Source organism: Physeter macrocephalus, chromosome 20, assembly GCF_002837175.3.
Source record: "Physeter macrocephalus isolate SW-GA chromosome 20, ASM283717v5, whole genome shotgun sequence".
Lineage (NCBI taxonomy): Eukaryota > Metazoa > Chordata > Mammalia > Artiodactyla > Physeteridae > Physeter > Physeter macrocephalus.
This window is the reverse complement of record NC_041233.1, coordinates 71,174,854-71,186,790: the sequence shown is the minus strand read 5'-3', so window position 1 is coordinate 71,186,790 and position 11,937 is coordinate 71,174,854. Positions and strand designations below refer to the sequence as shown.

General features: G+C 38.6%; 2 protein-coding genes across 7 annotated transcripts in view; one reads left to right on the top strand and one right to left on the bottom strand.

Annotated features, from left to right (window-relative positions):
• Positions 1–11,937, top strand: part of ENO4 (enolase 4) — an 88,812-nt gene that overhangs the window by 22,738 nt on the left and 54,137 nt on the right. For all 3 annotated transcript variants that reach the window (XR_003677496.1, XR_003677494.1, XM_007126138.3), the window contains exons 11-15: positions 1,620–1,745; positions 3,092–3,287; positions 4,766–4,833; positions 5,346–5,463; positions 7,212–7,338. Coding sequence is in view for 1 of the 3 variants with exons in the window: in XM_007126138.3 (XP_007126200.1) it covers positions 1,620–1,745; positions 3,092–3,287; positions 4,766–4,833; positions 5,346–5,463; positions 7,212–7,338 (635 nt within the window). In the remaining 2 variants the exon portion in view is untranslated. The remainder of the gene's footprint in view (positions 1–1,619; positions 1,746–3,091; positions 3,288–4,765; positions 4,834–5,345; positions 5,464–7,211; positions 7,339–11,937) is intronic.
• Positions 8,932–11,937, bottom strand: part of SHTN1 (shootin 1) — a 104,266-nt gene continuing 101,260 nt past the window's right edge. For 2 of the 4 annotated variants that reach the window (XM_055080929.1, XM_028481183.2), the window contains 2 exons: positions 11,498–11,649; positions 8,940–9,101 (listed from right to left, as the gene is read on the bottom strand). In XM_055080929.1, coding sequence (XP_054936904.1) covers positions 8,941–9,101; positions 11,498–11,649 — 313 coding nt within the window. In that variant the 3' untranslated portion in view covers position 8,940. Of the gene's footprint in view, positions 9,102–9,914; positions 11,650–11,937 lie in introns of those variants that run through there. The other 2 variants (XM_028481181.2, XM_007126140.3) reach the window with 2 other exon arrangements.

Genomic DNA, 11,937 nt, shown 5'->3' with positions numbered 1-11,937 from the left:
ATCCTCTCGATCTTTGCCTCCATTCTTTTTCCGAGGTCCTGGATCATCTTCACTATCATTATTCTGAATTCTTCTTCTGGAAGGTTGCCTATCTCCACTTCATTTAGTTGTTTTTCAGGGGTTTTATGTTGTTCCTTCATCTGGTACATAGCCCTCTGCCTTTTCATCCTATCTTTCTGTGAATGTGGTTTTTGTTCCACAGGCTGCAGGATTGTAGTTCTTCTTGCTTCTGCTGTCTGCCCTCTCTCACTTTTTAAATATAAAAGTATTTCCAAGTTATTGAAGTTTTTGGAGAATAATTAATAATAGTAATTAACGTCAAATTCAGGGCACATGACCAAATACGATTCCACTTTGTGATTCTTTTAACTTCAGAGTAAATCTTGAATAGTACATAAGAAACCTAAGTTTCAGCTGACTTCTAAAAGTTTTTACTTTCCTAAAGAAACTAAGCACAGAAAGGAATATTTAATGTAATTTCGTATTCTTCACATAATGATTGGTTCCTAGGCATACCAGTAAGAAAAATAATTGCATATTTTCATCAGCAACGTATACCAAGAACTATGAAAATACTGACTGCTAGTGTTAACTAGAATGGGTATTTCTTGCTTACATTCAGTAAAATGCTTTAGCTTGGTATCAGATAATTCTTACAGTGTTAGTCCAAAATCATTATCATTTCCTCTCTGACAAGATAGGATTGCATATGTTTTGCAGTATAGAAACTGAGAGTTCTTGCTGCTCTATTTTACGTGAAAAGAAGTATAGAATCTTTTCAATGATGGACTTGTTAGGAACCTGCTTAATTCCAATGGAATCCATTCTATTAGCAGCAACAGGAAGGCATTAATAAACCAAAGAGCCATTCTGGTCCATTCCACCTCCCTCCCAGTACCTAAATATCCCAGGTGCCATCCCTGGACACAGACTTGGACTGGACATAAGGGTGCTGTGTTTGCAGAGACTACACTAGATCCTCCAGCTTCATTTACTCCTATGCTTAATGACTTGGGGGTGTTCTAGACTTCAAATGAATGGGTTGCACCAGAACTCCACTTTCAAAACAATATTGTTACTACTAGAACTTGCATGCTTGCCTTCACGTAAGTCTCTTTACATTTCATATTGGTTGTTAGTATCTCAAAAGCTTAGTCCCACCCACTTTCAAACTTTAGAATATTCACAGTAAACAAGCTATCCATTCACTGTGAGCTGAACAGTGGTAGTTCTAGTGAGTAGGCAGGTCTGCACTGCTATTCTGTTTATGAATTTATGTTACTGCCCATCTATCCAAGCAGTATCTGGCACCACGTTATAAAACTTAAGTAAGAAATTACTCCCCTCCTATTCTTTACTCGTTTTTTTTGTGCGGAAGGCTTCATCTGGAGTCAGTGGGAAGAGATCTATGAGGCATCCAGAGGAATGCTGACTTGATTTTCCCAGGTTGACATTTAACAGATATTTAAAGTAAAATGCATAGATTTCTCAGGTGAATGTGGCCTGGAAATAATGTTTGCAGTCTTTTATATGAAATGAATGAAAATGAATTTGAATCACATCTTTAATGTTTGAAGAATTCATCATTTATCCTTTAATATCTTCCTTATACTTATCAGAGTAAAGGAAAGTATGAAGTGATGATGGGAACCTACAAAAATGCAGCTGAGATGGTTGACCTGTATGTGGAGCTGATCAACAAGTTCCCTTCAATTATTGCCTTAATTGATCCTTTCAGAAAGGAGGTAACAGGATTCAACTTGAATTTTATAATAAAACAGAATAAAATATTTCTTTTGGATCTGTAGATTTGAAATGTGCTGTGATGATTTGGGCTGGGGCCGAGTTGCTTTATTTTGGCATTTATGAGAAAAGGCACTTACTAAGCAAATGAATAGCAGAAACACATAGGAGTGTGCCTGTCTACAGAATGAAACAAGTATCCCCCAGCACTTCAGGAATACCTGTGTATTTACAAGCAGCCTGACTGATGGCAGGCGAGCCCAATGTGCTAGCTGGTGCTTCAGTAGGTTAATCACATATCATTTCCAGGTACTCATGGAAACAGGACTTCAACTAGGCCAAATGTTTTTTAAACCTAAATCCAGTTACTATGCATGCATAGAGGTTACAAAGCCGTATTTTTAAAAGGTGTGAGATATTGAGGTTTCTGCTTTATTCACACTAATGCATCTGACAAGGGTTGTTTATGTACCACAGAACTCTCTCTTCCTAACCTACTTAAACTTCAGAACTTACATTCTTGATTTTATGAATTTGAGAACCATTAGATATAGTGAGCAGGTACCCTCTTTGAGACAACTCACCTATTTGAATTTGAGGGACAAAGAGAGTGCTGGATCTTACTGGAGCCCCAGGCTCTCTCAGTCCCATCTTTCCTTTCACAGCCTGTGCTACACCCCAGCACTTGTGGAAGATGCTGAGCCTAGTTCTTTAATCTTGCCAGACCTATCTTATGCTTCTTGTCCCGAGGCTCTGGCCACAGCTCTTTTTAATGCGATAAGATGTACCTGCATGGTCTGTTCTAATGGGACAGGTTGAAATCTGGTACAATGGCTGGGAAGACTGTAGATTACTATTTAAAAAATGAGCATTTCATTTCATTTGGTGGTCTCACCAATAAAAAATAAGAGTGTTGGGAATGAGGGTCTACATCCCTGCAGGCTCATTTCCTTCAGTTGCCTTTTTACCAGAAAAAAAAACACTAAAATCTCCTAACCAGCCAGTCTTCAGCAGCATCATGGATAACACAGTGGGTAGGAAGAGCCTGTGTTTGAAGGACATCAGAATTAATGTGGAGAATAGCATTTAATGTGTATTAACATTTTATTCACTAGATCTTCAAGCTCAAATTTAATCACTCTAAGTTTCTGTTCCATGAAGCCTGTTACTTTGTGTGGCTGTGGTATGGGCAACATGAAGCCGCAGATGCGAACAAACCAAGCCCCCCACCCCTGTCTTGTGTGTCTCAGAAAGAAAGGTGTATAACTGATTATGTGCTGTATGATCCCTGTCGTTTTGTGATGATGTCCCATACATTGTAATGATCAATTCTTAAATATTTACCCAGGACTCTGAACAGTGGGACAGCACCTACAATGCTCTTGGTTCCAAGTGTTACATAATTGCAGGCACCGCATCCAAAAGCATCTCTAAACTTCTAGAGGATGGGAACGTCGGCATCCTCAGATGCAGCGGGCTGATCGTAAAACACACAAATCAAACTACGATGTCTGACTTGGTGGAAATGACCAATCTTATTGACAGTGAGTAAAAGTATAGCTCTGAAAGACTCATAATGAACTTAAATATGCAGTATATCAGTTAATAAAAAGCATGGAATAAATCTTGGAAGAAAAAAACACCCCAACCATTTGTGAGTGATTCGGTACTGAAAAACAAAATGCAGCTTACTACTGATTCACTTCATAATGTTCCAATAACAGCCCTGCCCGGGGGCCCTTCCCTTCAGGGAGGGCTACCGCAAACAGGTGGCTGAGGCCACAGCCCTCTCAGCTTCACATGACACCACAGTGATTTTTTTTCAATCACTAGCCCACAATGGCTTTTTTTCAACTCCTCAAAAGTTTCAAACTTTTTACAGCCTTGAGGTCTTTGAACATGCCGTTCCTTCGGCCTAGAATGCTTTGCCCTGTACCATTTAGTTGGCTAACTATTCCTTCAGGTCTTTTTGCCTTAAATGAAACCTCTTCAGATCTATATGCCTTCCCTGACTTCCCCCACCCCTCACTGGCTGCTCTGAACCTTTCTTATCCTATATTTTCAATTGTAGTACTGGTCGCAATTACTTGTAGGCTGTTTAATGTCTGGTATCCTCCACTAGACTGTAAATTCCCAGGAGTTCATGGGAGTTTTGTTCACTTATGCACAGGGCCTGAAACATGTATCTCGTGAGTGGGTCTCAGGAACTAGGCAGCAGGCTGGTCTCAGACCTGGGGCAGGACTCAGAGCGAGCCTGGCAGCCAGGGGCCTGGGGGTGCCAGAGGACGGAATGAAATGCCTGTAGTCCCTTAGCCTGCAGGCTGCCCTGGTCTACGGCCCAGGCAGGGTGGCGTGCAGGTGGTGGATGGAATGCCCCAAGGCCTGGTCTTTCCTCCTGGGACTACCTCTCAGCAGCCATTCTGTCATCCACTCCAGATTGCTGCTGTAACTCCTGCCTGTAAGACACAACTCTGTCACCATAGGAAGAACTTTGGCTTGCAGTCTTGTAGACTGTGCAAATTTTAAGGGGTTTTGAGTTCTTCAAGTGATTGATTAAATACTATCAACACTGCTTTCCCAATAAGTCAACATTCAGAACGACAGATTCCTTTATTTAGGCATATGATGCCCTTGCACTTACTGTATATTTTGACTCAAAGATGCACATTGAACATGACTGACCTTGAATTGTGTCTTACAGCTTAGAAATGCGTCAGTCTAATTTGAGCATTTTTCCTCTACAGCGGTAATAATGGTGCCTCTTACAATTTATGTTATGTTAAATTTGATGAAACATGGCATTCATTTAGTATTTATCATCTAAACTCCTGCAAAGGGGTAAACAAATAAAATCAGGGTAATAAAAATGCAAACGTTTGGGTTAGAATTCTCAGGTGGTCAAATAATTGACTCTTTGCAGTTGTAAATCTCTGGCAAATTTTAAATTTTGATCCCAGAGGCTCATATATTTGATGATTGTTTCCATACCATCTAAAACTGAAAAGAATTCCTCTGCTTATAGGTAAGAAGCACATCGCTGTCTTTGGAAGTGCAGACGGAGAGTCGTCTGATGACAGCCTTGTTGATTTAGTAAGTGCTGAAAACCGGTCAATTGCAGAATTGCCAAAACACTGCTTTTATCCCGAATTGGTATTTCAGAGAAAGGCGGTCTTCGGCAGAGAAAGTCATGTAACCTTTTATGAAACAGACTTGCTTCCTCCCAGACAGCTAATCTTTGAACTTTTAAAAAGAAGAAAAATTGAAGTCCTGGTAAAATGATGAGCACACTTAAATGACTGGGGTGTGCATTTGCAATCTTACCTCCTAAAATGAAGTAAGAAAGGCCAGAACGTTCTTAGATAAAAATCAGCATGCTTACATGACTAGTGGAGCATCTGATGTACAGTCACACTATCTCTTTACCTTTGACACTTTCAGCTTATAAGCAGGCCACTTTACTCATGTAACAAGATGAGAAATTAGCTTAATGAGAGTAAAAACAAAACAGCACACAGGGGCAGTGTCCTTTCTCCCTAAAGAACTGTTTGTAGTTTAGCAAAATATGACTCCATTTAAAATAAGCTGTTCCCCCATCTCTTTAGGCCGTTGGACTTGGTGTCCGGTTTATCAAGTTGGGAGGTCTTTCTCGTGGCGAACGGGTGACTAAGTACAATCGCCTCTTTACTATAGAGGAAGAACTTGTCCAGAATGGAACACTGGGTATGTGCTGCTTTCTTGCTTAGTTTCACTTAGCCATGAATAAGAGAACAAAGATTGGGAGATGGGGGAATAGAAGTCTCTCAGCAGGAGGGCAGGGAAATCCAAAGACTATAAATAAGTGCTGACAAAACTAGGATGGCATTTGCCACGTGTATTGTTTTCTTAATGGATTATCTATTTACCTGAATGTTTAAAACTCTAGCCCTAATCTTGATGAATAGGCTGTGTGATGCTTTTCAATAGACTTAATTGATTGGAATTTCCAAGCCTACCTTTTGTTATGGTCCACATTATACTTAAAAGTTTTTCTGCACAGCCCAGGAAAGTTAAAGGTGGATGTTTTCCTGGTGGTTCTTGGCAACAACTCGTTTTACTCGAGTCGATAGCATGTTAATTTAATGTACCTTGGAAAGGCTATGGTCTCAAGAGAGATGAACCAATCATTTACGACATCAAACTTTGTAAATCTGCATGGGTAGAAGCACCTTATGTACTGGCTAATTGGAGAGCAACACCCCAAATATACATTTTTACTCTATATATTACTGACTGTGATAGCCAAAACAAAGCATGCAAAGACATTTAAAGAGACCAATAGTTGTCTTTGAAATTCTAAAACTATTTTGTATTTTAAAATAGAATTGATATACTGCAAAAAAACAGTATGTTAATTAAGCAGTGCTGACATACTTGTATACCATAAATGAAACTATTAAATGAGATAGATGTATTATAGAATGTATTGTGGAACATACCAATTATTGAATATGAAAGCAAGGAAGTCCTACTTTGTGACTCAGTAATAGGCATTTTTTAAAAAGCGACCAAGAGAAATAGTAATTATTAATTTGTCACGTTTAACATAGGTAATGACCTTGTTTTCTAGAAAACAAAGATATAATTGGGAGACTATTTCTAAGTCATGCGAGGGCAGTCAAAAGTTACTTTGTATTGTTTAGTGTGTAACATGAAGGCTTGTTTTTTCAAATAGGTAAAATTATACTGTTCCTACATATCAGTCTGATTATTTTTTTGTCATCCTGACTTGTGGAAGCTTTAGGTTCCTTCAGTGACCTATCACATTTCCAGCCAGACTTCACCACAAGGGAAACAGCTGCTTCAGGGCCATTAAAAAGGACTCTAGTGACTGGAGGCCCAGCCCCTCCCTGGTGACAGTGCCAGCCCCTGAACATTCCGGAATGGATTAACAGATTAATGAGGATTTCGCTGACATTGGCAGTGGCCAATAAATATGAAGGGGACCAAAAAACTGGAAAACCAAATCACTGCACTGAGAGATTGAGTAGGAAATCTTGTCAAAAGCTCAGTCATTAAAACACTGTCGCTGCCCGGAAACACGTGGAACCTGACTGGAATAGTCTTAAGTCCTCAGTGGTTTACCTTGGAATAGTTAGTTGGCAATGGTCTGTCTCATGCAGAGTACCAGCCTTTCCTCTAGTTCATCCTCCTCTTACCCTCTGCTGCTCAGCCTCTGCCCAAAGTCTGCTGTAAACCAAACGTTCCAGAATGTTGTCTAAGGGTACACTGCAAACTCAACAAAACAAGTGTAGTGTAGTTAATGTACAAACAACGACATGCCCACTTTAAGGTGGTTCTAGAATCCTTCCTAATGGTGATGTGACACCTCTGGACAGTTCTAAAGATGATCTCCTTTAAATCATGCAACAAAGACCGTCAAACTTGGCACCACTGGATTAGACAGTAAAATTTATTGTTGTTTTTAATAGGTTTCAATGCAGAACACACATTTTTCTCCTTGAATGAGGAAGCCAAAAAGGTTGCCACGGCTGGTGAGCTTCCTGAGCCCTCGGAGCCCATCTTCGCCACAGAAGTTGTGGAGGAATCAGCCAAAACGTGAGTGTCTTCCAGACGGGCTGCACACACCCCAGCTGACAGCCACACCACTGGTATTATTAGACTGGGAGATCTCAAGTATGTCATTTTGGTTTTGCTCTAAAACTTCACTAACTCGTGTGCTTTTCTTCTTTTAATTTCACTGTTTGGTGAAATACAGAGATAGTATTTTGCCCGGAATTATACCTGTGAACCTTGTCTTCTGGCCATCACATTTCTATAGGGATCTTGTTTGTATACGAGCTCTCCTGTCCATTTTGGGGGGTCATGACCTAGTAAAAGAGTACAATATTTTTGCCATCAACTCCACACTCAGTTCAAACACCTCATACTTTACAAGTCAGAACATCTCGGAAAAAAATCTTTCACACTAGGAGCTCTCTCTGCCAGGAAGGTGTACATCTTCTGTTTCACGGATTTTTTAAGAGCCAAATAGCTTCCTCTCACTTTCCTACCCTAATTCCCTTTTCTCTGATTCCCATCTCTTTCTAAATTTTAGTTGTTTATATCATTTATATCTTTGGGGGTCTCCTCAGATCCTTTTTGGAACAAGAATGAGCATAAGTGAGTAAACACATCAATGAATGAATATTCTTAAAGCAATTCAATGCCCAATCATTTTTACTACAGCATCTAGTAGGTGATTAAAAATGATGCAACATATAGATTGGCTGAATTGTCTCTTCTGAAAGCCAGTATCGGGGTTATAGCAGAGGATGACCAGAAATAAACATATTCAAACACATACCTATAGATATAATAATATCCAACTGCTTTATATGATTTAGATCCTCTGTTCAAACTGTTACCGTTTGTCTTTCTCCCAAATTATATAAATTGCGATGTACTGACCTGTGGCAGAGTTGGCCAAGTTTAGATTTCTGATATATTCTATAAGTTTTTACTAAGCATACTGAGGACCTCTCCTTTTGAAGAGTACTAAGAGGGGAAGGTAATGGCCTATGGCAGAGCCAAGGCCTTACTGTAAAAGCAGTGATTTAAAATAGGCTCAGTGGCAGATTCTCTCAGAGCACAGGACAGAACTGGTTGGTATCACTCTAAGTTGGGAGAACTGTGTCACAGTTTGTTGTTGCTACTGCCTTTCCCGATGCTTAGCAATAAACAATGGATGAGTGTTCAGATAGCCTCTGCACATGTACACACATACACACACACACACACACACACACACACACACACACACACACACACACACAGAGATGAAATATGGGAGAGCGTATGAGAGTATGCCCTGGAAATGTGACAAAAATTATAATTAAATGAATGAAACTAGAGAAAAAAGGTACAACCAAGTTAATAACTGAATAACTACATTAAATTAACCAAAGAGGTGATTTATTACCTCAACCAAGTCAACACTTTAATTTTAGCGCTGAGCACAGCCTATTCACCTTTTCCTTACTTGAGGACTGGGGTCACCAATGGATGGTAGCATTTCAAGTTTTTGAAAGTGATAAGCACTGTTTCTATTTATTTATATATTTTCTCTCTCTCTACATATATATTGAAGGATATATAATAGATATAAACATATATATATATGGAATCACATGTAAAGAGAGGAAAGAAACTCATCATACCCTATATTAAAAAATGGCAGTGGGGCTGGGAAATGTTAGTGCTCCGAAGAAACTTCAAACCAAATCCAATCCTTAAGTAAGGGCTGCTTGATGATCTTCCTAAGGTCAGCGATGATGAGACGTTTATCCATTCTCCACAACTTATTGCCATATAAGCTGAAGCTGTTCCACAATGAAAGTGATTAAACATGTATAGTGTGCGTTTATAAAAATCATCCAAACTTTGTTTTTAAGATTCTGTGATACAGACTATACACTATACCTAACATACAACCTAAAAATGGTCTGGAAGATTAACAATAATCTCTACCTGTACTACTCCATTTCTAACAAACATTTACTGTTAACAAAACAGGCAAGGAAGGAGGAATTACTGGCGAGTAGCCAGAGCCAAAACACGCATCTTTTTTTACTGAGGCCAATCAAGGCTGGGTGGTTACAGCCCTGTTAATTCTCTGCAATCAGAATTTCCATAGGACTGATCAACTGCTGAAACCACTGCAGGTGAGGAGTTTATGTGAGACTACCTCAGATACAAAAGGATGCTAGAATTAATTTTAGCAAATTAATTTTAAATGCTTTGTGATGTTGGTGAAGAAATAAGCAGCTCAGAAAAGGCAAGAACACTTTCAAAATACTGTACCAGTGACTAAATGTTGCCTGGTCCAGCTAACACATTTCACAAATGGTTAACTCCTTACCCTGGAAAGGGTGTGTGATTAAATATGGAATGATAAGTGTACATATTTTTATATTCCTAAATACGTGTAAGACACATGCCAGTACACTGATAACAGATACAGGAATGCAGAAAGCAGGAAGAAACAAAGAAGAGAATTCCTCAAAATAAACCATTTTGTGGATTATTAAAAATTATTACTAAAGTTATCAAGTCTTACACAATCTTCATATTAAAGAATGTCAAGTTTGGGGAACTAAACCAAAAATGTCAATAACCACAATTGACCTTTAATAGGAAACTGTTGGTGCTTTTTAATAAGTGTGGTGAGGAGAGTTCAAATCACAGCATAACAGAACATGTTTAAGTGAATTAATGCAGTTTGTAGTTAGTATATCATATAGCAGTATTATTCAATTGGGGAAATCACAGTTGAAAAACATTACATTTTAATTCCCTATGAGTAAACTGATAAGTAACTGTAAAATCATCACTGGAAAAACATGGAAACAATCAAGCATAACGAGCCTACAGAAAGATAATTATCTCCAAATTTAGGAAGTACATTTACCTGCCTATCCACCTTTTCAAGCCTATGTTTAGCATACGTGCAAAAATAAAATACAACTACTGCAATTATTACTATCATCTTCTTTTGCCCTTAGGTGAGAAACACCTGACAGCTTCATGCTGAGCTATGCTAACAAAACGAAACCTTTCACTTTCTTTAATAGTAAAATTACCATTACTGAATCACTGTCATAAAAAATGCACTCAAGTACATTACCACTTATTTTAAACAAACACCAGTTTTGAAACAATCAACTTTGAAAAACTGCATAAGTTTTTTTTTTTTAATCCCTGATTACATTTCTATTTATTCACTGTGGTAGACTGAAACATTGTATTTTTAGAGACTACCGCCTAATTTCTTTAAAAAGAACAACAAACCTGTGTAATGTAGAACAGCAGTGAAGCAAGACAATTGTATGCTTGTCACCCATCTTCACTGTACATAAGAACTGTGATCAAATATGGTCCTTGTGCCACAGGAGTCCATGAGAAAACACAATTAACTCACAGCACAGAGCACACGCTTTACCAAGATAATACTCTATTAAATTCAGGGTTTGGACTTTCACCTCAATTTTGCCTTCTAGCCATTAGAGCCTTCCCTCCAAAGTCCTTGGGAGGCCTTGGACACAATCAATAGTATGTGTTTTTCATCCCAGTTAATAATGTGTGTAATTAACACTGGGTATGGGACTACCAGTTTGACATCAGCTCCTGAATTTTAAGCTTATCTCAGTATATCCTAGAAAGTAATTTGTATGCCACAGTGCCTAACAATTTCCATGCTACTGAAGTTTCTCCATCAAAAAAGGATGCGACCCAAAACAGAAGCTTCTTTGGGGGCTTTTAAAATCACCTTAAGCTAGTCACTTCTGTTTATCCAATTATACACAAGTGCTGCAAACTTTCATCATTACATTTGATTAGTGGTATGCACGATACCTAAAAAGATAACATGAATTTTTTGTAAACTTCTAAAAGAAGTCACACTTAATACAGTAACTAGAAAAAAATCTTATCCCTATAAAGATGAAAAAAACTACAAAGAATGTGTACTTTGCTAAATAGCTTACTTATATTTATAAGTGAACTTACAAAAGTGACATCAAAAAAGAACCTATAGTCTGAATACAGTGACAAGAACAGAATGTCTATAGCCCTTGCCAATACACCAAAACTAAATCATGTGCTTGTTAAAAAGGACTTCTGAACATATCCGCCTTCTGGTTTTTGGATCAGCAGTTGGAACTGTCTGTATCTCTTAGTTTTTCAACACCGTCTTCTTTGTATTCTGGTTTAACTTCACCTTCATCATCCTTGTGTTGAGCTGGATCTTTTTCAGCGACCTGGTCTTTGGTTTGGGGTTCATATGTGGAAACAGGATCTACAGCTACCACTGGTTCAGCTTGTTTTTCACTGCCAATGTACTGTCTCCTGCATCCAGGGTTACTGGGAGGCCTAGGGGATGAACAGTTAAACAAAACAATTAAAAGCAGAGAGAGAAAACATTTATCTTTCAGATTCCTGGATTGAGATGAGCAAAAACCCCAAAATGTTCTAAGTCTAATCAACATGCAGAAAGTGGTCTCTGAGGTGCCAGCCATTACAAAAAAAAAAAAAAAAAAAAGCTATTAGATTACATATTAGGAGCACAAGGCCAGAAGACGGAAAGAGCAATGAACTGCATAAATGTTAAAAGGCCAAATGCACCTACCTGCTTAATTGCATGCTCTTCTCACAGAAGCA